This window comes from Rutidosis leptorrhynchoides, chromosome 2 (assembly GCF_046630445.1).
Source record: "Rutidosis leptorrhynchoides isolate AG116_Rl617_1_P2 chromosome 2, CSIRO_AGI_Rlap_v1, whole genome shotgun sequence".
Classification (NCBI taxonomy): Eukaryota; Viridiplantae; Streptophyta; class Magnoliopsida; order Asterales; family Asteraceae; genus Rutidosis; species Rutidosis leptorrhynchoides.
In genome coordinates, this window is record NC_092334.1 from 353,059,487 (window position 1) to 353,071,989 (window position 12,503).

General features: G+C 32.4%; 1 protein-coding gene and 1 long non-coding RNA gene across 6 annotated transcripts; both read right to left on the reverse strand.

The window, feature by feature from the left end:
* Window positions 1-871: 871 nt before the first annotated feature.
* On the reverse strand, window positions 872-3,518 carry LOC139891973 (uncharacterized). Of its 5 annotated transcripts, none has more exons than XR_011773932.1 (6): window positions 3,178-3,516; window positions 3,034-3,050; window positions 2,925-2,954; window positions 2,097-2,222; window positions 1,534-1,609; window positions 872-1,343 (listed from the first exon to the last, which is right to left on the reverse strand). It is a non-coding gene; the product is annotated as an uncharacterized lncRNA (long non-coding RNA). The 5 variants fall into 5 exon arrangements; XR_011773930.1 differs by having other exon boundaries at window positions 2,887-2,954; XR_011773931.1 differs by having other exon boundaries at window positions 2,925-3,050; window positions 3,178-3,518.
* A 1,181-nt stretch (window positions 3,519-4,699) lies between these two features.
* On the reverse strand, window positions 4,700-5,416 carry LOC139888926 (uncharacterized). The gene has a single exon (XM_071871907.1). The coding sequence runs from the start codon at window positions 5,414-5,416 to the stop codon at window positions 4,700-4,702; it is 717 nt and encodes a 238-aa protein (XP_071728008.1).
* Between the last annotated feature and the right edge of the window lie 7,087 nt (window positions 5,417-12,503).

A 12,503-nucleotide genomic window follows, 5' to 3' on the forward strand; every position in this document is an offset into this window, starting at 1 on the left:
TTAGTGAGTCTATAATTTTATTAACTATGATGATATTACAAACATCTAATCTGTATTATTATTTTCTCTGTGTAAGTCTATATCATTTACAATTTAGTGCATTTTTTTATTAGAGTAAATATTAAAATTTTGAATTTAACAATTTGCTTGACTATATTTATTTAAGATGTCACAAATAATTACTAAGTTGATATTATGTAAATAAATAACTTATATCTTACAAACTTTACATCATTGATGTCCATAGTCTATATTACTAACATCTCAATGTAGTCTTAGGTTTCACCGCCTTTATCTCATATCAATTTATATGAATCAGAGAATATTGAAATGTAAAACAAGACGTACAACGTACCAATATTGCAATATAGTATCATTAATTTTTTTTTTTTTTTTTTTTTTTAAATTTTGCCTTCACTTGTTGCTCACAACCATTCGTTTTATAAATATATATTTAGTTAAACCATTCATTTTATAAAAAAGGTATAAAAGGTCTGTTGATGGAATTGCTATTCGTTATACTCCGTAATAGTTTGTATTTAGTATTTAAACACTTTAAACGTACTGTGATTGGATCAAAATTGTGATTGGATCAAGAGTCTAAAAAGTTGAAAACGCATTATAATCGGGACAATTTTAATTGAAACACAATTTTTATTTTATTCTAGTTTAATTGAAAAACCATACACAAACTAGTGTAGAGACCCGTGGAATCACGGGATTTTTAAGAAATTTTTTTTGAATGATATGTAGGTGGATGAAACCCATTCTTTATTATCTTCAGACTATATATATAATTATAAAAACCAACATCAGTGTCAAAATAAAGTACAAAATTAGAAGATGAAAAACATAAGCAATCATACAAGGAGACCAATAAATCAACCATATATAGTGCAAAACATACTATAAAAAGTTGCTGAATATACTTACAAATACCGGTTGAAGGTAGGCCTCAAATGTCAGTTACAATGAGAGAACCGATAAGCTTTAAAAAAATATAAACATACCAATACCAAGTCTTCCTCAAAGTTAAACATATAAAGAACCTTGCAGTTTGCCTTCTTATGCCCAATTGGCCCTCAAAACTTGCTGCCAAATTATCTTGCTGCTACCATTTACACTCATATCCCAAACTGCTTATGCATTAGAGTTAGAATTTGTAGACGTCGAAATCATATTTCCACCCCATTATTCCTTCATTACCACGTAACGATGCATGATCAAAGAGTCATATTACATATGTGCAAGTGCCAAGCCCATCACCAACATTTCCACCTTTCACTTTGCCTTTTGTAGCCTTTTGTAGCACCATAGGGTTAGTGACCCAACCATTTTGCCACCTTCAAAAAATTAAGACGTTATATTTGACCCAAGCATTTTTCCACCTCAAATGCTTAAGATAGAGTACATGAATCTACTTACTGACCATTGAAAGTAAAACTTTCATACTATTCCAAAATCTTTCATTTTCATTTTGACTTCAAAATTAGCCATTAGCAAGTATGACTAATTTTAGGATTTAATATTTACCAGTTAGTTTCATCAACATTAGAATTACCGAAGTACCAAACCATCATCCTTTTGGTCTTCATTAGCCTGCATACAACTAAAGCACGTTTTTGTAAGAATTCCACACAGAGTATAACAAATCAAAGATGAATTGATAATTACATGTCATGTGCAAATCAAAGATGCATTATAGTAAGAGTATGTATTAAAAGAACATTCAGCATCACACTAAGAGTATGCTAAAACATTCAACACATCCAATTTCTTTGCAAGTAGAAATAGGCTTGCTACCAAATCAAATAATTTAGAAAGCCTCAAGAGGATCCAAATAATTACATACATGAACCGTAGAAATAAAATAATCAAAGATTTGAAATTTCTTTTTTCAAACTTACACAGATTAGCATTCCAATAAAAGTTAAATTGAAGTACTAACTTTTTTCAAACTTACACAGATTAGCATCCCAATAAAAGTTAAATTGAAGTACTAAAATCATATAAAATATGGAGTATTAAATTTCTTATTTGGTAACTCAGTCTCAATTTCGAGTAAAATAACCTCAATCGAGAAGAGGAATACACACATTTTTGATGAAAAGTCCTCCAAATTTGAAATCGTCTTGATCTCCTGTATCCATTACGAACTACCATCAAACTCGTTTATCAAAAAGATTTGCCATCTTTAAATGTTTAAGTTTCCTTGTTGCCATCTACATGCACAATATATATTTCATCACTTAGTACAAAGACAAATACATAAAAATAAAGTCGAACAAAATCATGTATATATGTTATTCTTTGTTACCGTCTGAATAGAAAGTATGTTAGGGTTTAAGAGATGAATGGATAATCAAATAACGCCAATAAATATTGAAACTTAAAAGATTGACTTACCAAAAGGAATCGTGAAGAAACAGCACATATTCGATACGACAACACATATCCGATACAACAACAAAAAATGGAACCCAAATTACCACCTACTAACTCAATGTTAGGAACATAATTTTCACCCACACAGCCTATACATAACTCAAAATGTCAACTACTCCCATGAATGCAGTTGGACATTAAGAACTCTTTATGTTTAAGAGATAAAGCAAATATGCAATGTTCAAACATCAGAGCATAGTATTACAAAGATATGGGTTACTGGAACTCTGGAAGACAATAGGCACCCTTTCATACCAAATGTGGAAAATATTTAACATAACAAATGAAATTATTTACTTTACTCCTAAAAAGAAACTTATTTAAAACACATAATGGGTCCAGATTACAACTTACAACTAATGCTACTTTAAAACTTGCACATAATACCATTTCATATCTTACAAAAATTGTACCTATAAATATACGTAACAAAATCCTCACCTACAAATTTCATCATATAATAGAAGTCGGAACAATACCTCACCATTGTAATTTGACTTCAGAATTAACTACAAAAATGAAGAAATAGATGTGAATGGTAAATCAGATAAGGCTAATAAAAATCTGAAACTTCTAAAATCGATTTACCTTAAACATCATACAACCTGAATCAGCACCCAGAAATATCATAAAATAACAAAAGAAAAAATCAAAACCCTATTTTCAATAAACATAAAAAAAAAAAAAAAAAAAAAAAAAAAAAAAAAAAAAATCTAAAGCGAATCGACTAACCTGTGTAAGATTTCTTCAAAAAGTAAAAATTAGGGCAAATCGACTGATTAAGGGTTTATTTATATGGCGGTGAGATTAATGGCACTTGTAGATGGCAGCAACGGTGGTGGTGGCGGCTGTAGATGATGGCGGTGCTGGCGTCGGCTGCAGATGATGGCGGTGATGGTGGTTGTAGGAGAAATTCATAGAGAAGAAGTTGAAGAAGATGAATTGCAGAGAAATTAGAAATTGAGATATTGAATCGTGCCTAACCTAATTTAAATGCTTCCTATACAGATTGGCTAGTAGAAAGGCGTGCACGCGTGTGGTGGGGTTTTCAAGAGAAGCATTCTCTGTATCCGTCTTGTACCCGTATTTGTCCTTTTTATTTGTCCGGTTATTTTTTTTAAAATACGTTTTTTTTTTTAATACTTAAAAATGTTACTACCTCCGTCCCACCACAAGTGTCCACCTTTCTATTTTGAGATGTCCCATTTCAAGTGTCCACTTTGTGTTTCAACCAATGAGAAGAGGTTATTCTGGAGAGAGAAGATTTCTGATTGGTGGAGAATGAAGTTAGTGGAATTTCCTAAAATTGTGTGCAAAAAGTAAGTGAACACTTGTAATGGGACAGAGGGAGTATTTATTTGATGATGTAAGCAATGTTATCTATTGTTGTGACAAGTGTCCAATATTTTTTTTAACCTAAAGTTTAAATTACAAAATGATGTCATTGACATGGCCTTTTCATAGAATAGAATGTAATAGACTATTTCAAAATGATAACATGAGTTCCTACTCATATATCAATCTTAACTTACTCATACTAATTAATCCTTCTAAACGAATTTGTGTTGTGTTGATGTGTTTAATAATCAGGTTCTCCGCAACGAGGCTTCATCATTTGTGAAACTGTAGGCTCGTCTAGTTTCCCGGTGACGTTGAGATGGAAGAAGTTTTGGTAACGTTTGAGGGCAGCCTCAAGCTCTTCATCAAAATAATTTTCTTGGGTGTTGAGGTCGTTAGGGGTGAAACGGTAATTTAGGTATCCGAAACGGGCTAAGTATTGTTTGAGATCATCGAGACCTTGAGATTTGGTACCCTTTTGAGCACCTTGAAGGTGTTTGATGAACTCAAAAGGTGATGATTTTTGGTCATCGGCAAGAACAAGAACAAAAAAGATGAACAGAAAAGGTAACATATCAATTTTAAGTGGCATTATACTATCGAATGTGTTTAGTGCTTTGGTTAATTGTGATTCTGTGAAAAGTTATTGGGTCTATTAATAGGATGAGCCAATGGTAGTATTGTTGGAAGGTTAATTATTTCACTTAATTGGTCAACATTTTGAGTAAATTTTCTCCTTTATTTTTTTTATTTTTTTGGTAAAAGGGGTTCACCCGGTGAATATATTGATATCAAAAAACAATATACAACTGAAGCACGGAGTTATAGGACAAGCCCTACAACCTCACAAACAACCAAACTTTAAAAACAAATTAAAGCAACACGAGCTACAAGCGAAAAAAGAAAAAAAACACAATTAAGAAATTTTCCAATCTGACTTGAGCCTAAGCGAAGTAGCAGTCGACCTCCACCGATAACTCATCAACTTTAGTCTGACGGTAGAATATATCGACTCAAAGACCTGAACCGGAGACTGTTTACCCTTCTTGAACACCCTTCTATTCCGCTCTTGCCAAACAAAATAGACCGTAGCAGCAAACAGAAGCTTTATGATAACAATTCGCGCAATATTCCTTTTAGCAAAAGGACAAACCAACAACATAAAATCCTTCCAGTTATGACTACTAATAGGAAAGTCCATATGAGTAAGCACTAAAGACCAAACTTGCGAAGCAAATGGGCACGAAAAGAAAGTGTGTTCATGAGAATCTGGGATTAAGTTACATAGAGAGCAAATGATAATATCACCTTGCCTAATTTCCCAGACCTTCAATTTGTCTTGAGTCTTTAGCCTTTCTCCCATAAGAAGCCAAAGAATGAAAGCATGCCTAGGAATACATTGGGAGAACCAAACCACCGAAAACCATGGGACTTTATTTGCACGTGGGCGAATGTACTCCCAGACCTGTTGGATGGAATAATCACATTTTGCATCATAAATATCTCTCCACTTCACAATATCAATATTATTCGATAAAACAGGAGGCGCCAAATTATTTAGAATTGAGAATCTCTCAACCCACTCAGCCTTTAAATTTTCTCCTTTAAATTTGTACTTATTACATTTATACATTAACCTATATACTTCAACTTGTTTTTATTCGTGTTTATAATTTTATATGCGTTAAAATAACTACGCGTATTCTTTTATCATATATATATAGTTGTTTATATTAGGGAGTATATTATTTGATAGGGCAAATTAATTACGCTAAAAGTTACTCATAGTAGATAAGAATTACTATAAAGAGGGGTGATAATCTTTTCACTATTAATTTTATTCGTACACCATAAAATATGCATCATGATATTGTACAGTACAATACAATACTGTGAAATATATTTAGTGATATATGAATAAAATTTGATAGCGGAAGAATCATCAGGTTAACTGAAATGGACCTGGATTGGTAAGTCAACTTACTCTTATTAATCTTTTGAAATTGTTAATTTAATTTTGAAATTGTTATAATTCAGTAGGCTTATAACTACCTTTAGTGGTTTGATTCTTGATGTTATAATTCAGTAGGCTTATAACTACCTTTAGTGGTTTGATTCTTGATGTTATAATTCAGTAGGCTTATAACTACCTTTAGTGATTTGATTCTTGATTTAGAATACTAATAATGAAGTGTAAGAACAAAGATGATAATGGAGAGAAAGAAAGAAACACTTTGTAAGTGTGAGAAATGGTGCAAGTTTAATGCTTGCATTCATGAGTATTTATAGCCTAAAATCTCAATATAAAAATACATACTTTGTGTACCAAAATTGACTATATGTATACACCAAAATTGACTATCCATATCTATATTATTATTATTATTATAACACTCCCCCTTGGATAGCAATTTTATTTTGTTGAAGATCAACTATAAATTACTGCCTCGTTAAAAACCTTGCTAAAGAAAACCCAGTGGGAAAAAACTTTAGCTAAGGGAAAAAGAGTGCAGCATGGAGTTGACTCCCCCTCAAGTAGACATCGCTTCAGCTGTTACATCTTTTGAACATGTCTCATGCCAATGTTATGAACGTGTGTTCTGAAAATAGCAGTTGGAAGTGCTTTCGTGAAAAGATCAGCAGAGTTTTTGCTAGATTGCACATATCTCATTTCAATCTGGTTGTCCTTAATGAGATTTTGAGTGTATGAGAAGAATCTAGGTGGTATGTGTTTTGTTCGGTCACTTTTGATATACCCTTCTTTCATCTGTGCTATGCAAGCTGCATTATCTTCATAGATAGTTGTTGGACTTTTATCGCGTTCTAGTCCACAAGAATCAGTAATGAGTTGTGTCATTGATCTCAACCAAAAACATTCTCGAGTAGCTTCATGTAATGCAATCACTTCGGCATGATTTGACGATGTAGCAACAAGTGTTTGTTTTTGAGAACGTCATGATATTGCAGTACCTCCATTTAGGAATACATATCCAGTTTGAGATTTAGCTTTATGTGGATCAGATAAATAACCTGCATCTGCATAACCAACCAAATCTTGTTTTGATTCGTTAGAATAAAATAATCCTAAATCAGTAGTTCCTCGAAGGTATCGAAATATGTGTTTGATCCCATTCCAGTGTCTTTTGGTAGGAGCAGAGCTGAACCTTGCCAACAAATTAACTGCAAAAGAAATGTCAGGTCTTGTACAATTTGTAAGATACATAAGAGCTCCAATTGCACTAAGATATGGTACTTCTGGTCCAAGAATGTCTTCTTGATCTTCACATGGACGAAATGGATATGCTTCAACATTGAGTGATCTAACAACCATAGGAGTACTTAATGGTTTTGCCTTGTCCATATTGAAACGTTTCAAAATCTTTTCAGTATATGTTGTTTGATGTACAAGTAAACCATTAGGCATATGCTCAATTTGTAAACCAAGGCAATACTTGGTTTTTCCGAGATCTTTCATTTCAAATTCTTTCTTTAGAAGTTGAATGGCTTCATGGATCTCTTTATTTGTACCTATGATGTTAAGATCATCAACATAAACAGCTATGATCACATATCCGGATGTTGTTTTCTTAATGAAAACACAAGGGCAAGTAAGATTATTTGTATACCCTTTGCTTATCAAGTAATCACTTAATCGGTTATACCACATACGTCCCGATTGTTTTAACCCATATAAAGATCTTTGTAATTTAATCGAATACATTTCTTTGGGTTTTGCATTTGATGCTTCTGGTACCTTAAATCCTTCAGGTATCTTCATATATATATCACTATCAAGTGATCCATATAGATAAGCAGTCACAACATCCATGAGATGCATTTCTAAATTTTTAGAAACTGCCAGACTGATTAAGTACCTAAAAGTAATTGCATCCATAACAGGAGAATAAGTTTCTTCATAATCAATTCCCGGTCTTTGAGAAAAACCTTGAGCTACAAGTCTAGCTTTATACCTTGTAACTTCATTTTTCTCATTTCTTTTTCGGACAAAAATCCATCTGTATCCTACAGGTTTCACATCTTTAGGAGTGAGAATGATGGATCCGAAAACTTTTCTTTTATTGAGTGATTCTAATTCAGCTCGTATTGCTTCTTTCCATTGAGCCCAATCATGTCTATTTTGACATTCAACCATAGATGTTGGTTCTGGATCATCATCATTATTCATGATGTCATATGCAACATTAAATGAAAATTTCTCATCAAGATTTTTCATTTCATTTCGGTTCCATAATATTTTTGAATATGCATAATTGATTGCAATTTCTGTATTGACATCATCAATCTCCTCTGCAGTAGGAGTACTGATTTGTGGTTCTTCTTGAACACTTTCTTTTACTTCATTATCAGCTGATTTTCTTTTTCGAGGATTTTTATCCTTTGAACCGATTGGTCTTCCACGTTTCTGACGTGGCAAAGATTCATGAGTGACGTTATTGCCAGCTTTTGGAATTTCAATTCGAGCTGGAGTATTTACTGCTGGTATATATGATTTTGTCACCGTTTTTGTATCTGTAAATGCATCAGGCAATTGATTTGCAAGTTCTTGTATATGCATTATCTTTTGAACTTCTGTCTCGCATTCTTTTGTGCGAGGATCAAGATACTTTAATTGAGGTTCACACCATGAAACATCATTTTCTTTATTTTTCATTTCTCCCCCTAATCTAGGGAACAATGTTTCATTAAAATGACAATCAGCAAAACGTGCTGTAAAAACGTCACCTGTCATAGGTTCAATATACCTTAATATTGAAGATGTTTCATATCCAACATATATTCCCAACCTCCTTTGAGGACCCATTTTTGTACGTTGTGGTGTCGCAATTGGAACATACACTGCACAACCAAATGTTCTAAGATGGGAAATATTTGGCTCTTGACCAAAAGCAAGTTGTAGGGGGGAATATTTATGACTTGCACTTGGTCTGATGCGAATCAATGCAGCAGCATGTAAAATTGCATGACCCCATATAGATACAGGGAGTTTTGTTCTCATTATCAATGGTCTAGCGATTAACTGTAAACGTTTAATCAATGACTCGGCTAAACCATTTTGTGTATGCACATGAGCAACAGAATGTTCAACAACAATTCCTATAGACATGCAATAGTCATTAAATGCTTGAGATGTAAATTCACCAGCATTATCAAGTCTCACCCTTTTAATGGTGTAATCAGGAAAATGAGCTCTCAATTTAATAATTTGGGCAAGAAATTTTGCAAATGCCACATTACGGCTTGATAACAGACAAACATGAGACCATCTGCTAGATGCGTCTATTAGAACCATGAAATATCTAAATGGTCCACATGGTGGATGAATTGGTCCACATATATCACCTTGAATTCTTTCAAGAAACATTGGTGATTCTTTCTCAACCTTAAGTGGTGAGGGTCTAGTTATCAATTTTCCAAGAGAGCAAGATGTACATGGAACCATTGTATCATGATGGATTTTTCTATCCTTTAGTGGATGTCCATGAGTACATTCAATAATCCTTTTCATCATTGTTGATCCTGGATGGCCTAATCTGTTATGCCATAAACTTAATACACCAGGATCAATATATTTTTCGTTAACTACCATATGTATTTCTGGTACATTTATATGTGTATAATGTAATCCAGAACTAAGTCTTGGCAGTTTTTCAACCACATGACTCTTGTCAGTGATACTTAAATATTTCTCATTTTCTGTTGTCACTGACTGATAATCATACCCGTTAAGGTATATGTCGGAGAAACTCAATAAATTTCTGCTTGACTTGGGAGAAAATAAGGCATCATTTATTAAAAATTTTGTACCATTTGGTAGTATGAAGTTTGCCTTTCCTATCCCTTTTATCAAGTTAGCAGGTCCTGATATTGTATGTATAGTTCCTTCCGTTGGTTTTAGATCAATAAAATATTTCTCGGATTTAAGTATAGTGTGTGTAGTTCCACTGTCTGCTATACAGAGATCTCCACCACTTGATTGATGTTGTATTCCAGCAAAATTCATATTGAACTTCATATATAAGAAATAAATAGTGAGTACATTAATATTACACAATATTTTAAACGCAAATAGATAGTACTGAAACATTTAGCAAACATAATGACAAAGACAGACGATATTAAATCGTTTATTTTTCAAAAGACACACAACTTAAACATTCAAGAAATCTTCATATAAATCAGATGGTTTCTCAGTGACTGTTGGATCAATATTATCCACAAAATTTACTTCCTTTTCTTTACCTTTCAGCGAATCCTGATACATCTTAACAAGATGTTTAGATGTTCGGCAAGTATTAGCCCAGTGGCCCATTCTACCACATCTGTAGCAAGATTCTTCAGAATTTTTAGAAGAATTTTCTTCAACATCTTGTTTAATGGGCTTGTTTTGTGGTTGATATTTATATTTTCGTGGATTACTATTTCTTTGACCACCACGGCCACGACCACGACCACGTCCACGCCCATTACCATTACCATAAGGATGGTTTCTACCATAGTTATGGCTTTTGGCATGATGATGGTGATGGTTATTATAACCACGACCTTGCCCGCGTCCTTGTCCCTGTTTATAATTATTTGCAGTATTTGCTTCAGGGATTGCAAGTGTACCAGTAGGACGGGATTGCTGATTTTTCATTAATAGCTCATCATTTTGTTCTGCAACTAAGAGATATGAATTAAGTTCAGGATATGTTTTGAACTTTAGCATTCTCAAATTTCTTTGCACTGTGATGTTTGCAGAATTCATTGTGGAGAAAGTTTTCTCCATCATGTCTGCATCACTAATTTCATGTCCACAGAATTTAAGTTGTGAACATGTATTATACAGAGCTGAGCTGTATTCATTTACTTTCTTAAAGTCTTGGAACCTTAATGTTCTCCATTGTTCCATTGCAGCTGGAAGTAAAATTTCTCTTTGATTATTGAATCTGCTTTTGAGACCTTCCCATAAAACATGGGGATCTTCTACAGTCACATAATTATTTTGTAAGCATTCATCAATATGTTGATGAATAAAGCAACATGCCGTAGCTTGTTCTTTTTCAGAACAAGTGTTGTTTTCATTTATGGTTTCAAGAATGCCCATTGATTTAAGATGCATTTTTACTTTTATAACCCATGGCATGTAGTTGTTTCCAGTTGATTCTAAAGGAGTAAATTTAAGCTTTTCCAGATTCGACATTTTCTATTATCAAAAATTAAAACAAACATCATGATAAATTAGAGTCAATTTATATTCATAAGTATATAAACATTAAACATAAATTTAATATAAGATAAATGATAAGTAGGTGACAGTGTCGACCATGTGTAAGCAATCATAAATAAATGTTATATAACAAAAATATAAATATTAGTAAACATAAATGAAAATTTGGCGACAGTGTCGACCATATATTTTTTCAGGTGGTATAACCGACCTATATCATTCTGGTGGTATAACCGACCATATATCATTTTGGTGGTATAACCGACCATATATCATTTTGGTGGTATAACCGACCATATATCATTTTGGTGGTATAACCGACCATATATCATTTTGGTGGCAGAGCCAACCATATTTAGTATTAAGATTATCGTGCTGATAACGTGTTATAATTCAGTAGGCTTATAACTACCTTTAGTGGTTTGATTCTTGATGTTATAATTCAGTAGGCTTATAACTACCTTTAGTGGTTTGATTCTTGATGTTATAATTCAGTAGGCTTATAACTACCTTTAGTGATTTGATTCTTGATTTAGAATACTAATAATGAAGTGTAAGAACAAAGATGATAATGGAGAGAAAGAAAGAAACACTTTGTAAGTGTGAGAAATGGTGCAAGTTTAATGCTTGCATTCATGAGTATTTATAGCCTAAAATCTCAATATAAAAATACATACTTTGTGTACCAAAATTGACTATATGTATACACCAAAATTGACTATCCATATCTATATTATTATTATTATTATAACAGAAATTTTTTATTTGGGGAAATGATTTATCCTACTACTTTATATCATTTTCATTTGAGGAAATGATTTATACTACTATCTTATAAACCTAATAATAATTGGTCTACCCACTAAAATGATGACAAGTGTGATTACTCTTTAATTAGTCAAACAATTAATAATTCACTATGTATAAATTATCCCTTCTTTTTTAGTTACTACTATCATACGGAATTATGAGTATATACTCGTAAACCTTTTAATAGCACGTCACGCCAATGATGTGAAACAAGATTTGGATGATAAAGTTGATTTTTACTCTATATTTGGTGTTCAACTTTGCTATTTGGTGTTCAATTGTGCTATAATTTACTAGTAAACAAGATCAACTCTCTTTTGTTTTATGTATATTTTTTTTTTTTTCTAATAAAGATTGGTAAAAAAAAAATTGTTGTACAATCCATACTTGAACAATATTTATCATAAATCAGTTTGTGACGAGGATATGGTGGATAATATAATTCAATTACATCACAATTAATACAACATTTTAATTTAACAAGAAGAAATTTAATACATAAGTAATATATTTATCTATCTATCTCTACCATATCACTTCATCACTCCATACTTCCATACTTTAAAAAGAGAGTCATTATTAAGTAATAAATATTTTAAAAACTACCTTTAACACCTTTAGATCAAGAAAAGACTCCCACATACCCCTTAATCTAATGGTTCAAAATGATCCCTTATTT

Excerpts from the sequence above, each read along its gene's own strand:
- LOC139888926 (XM_071871907.1), bottom strand. The coding sequence starts at position 5,416 with ATGTATAAATGTAATAAGTACAAATTTAAAGGAGAAAATTTAAAGGCT.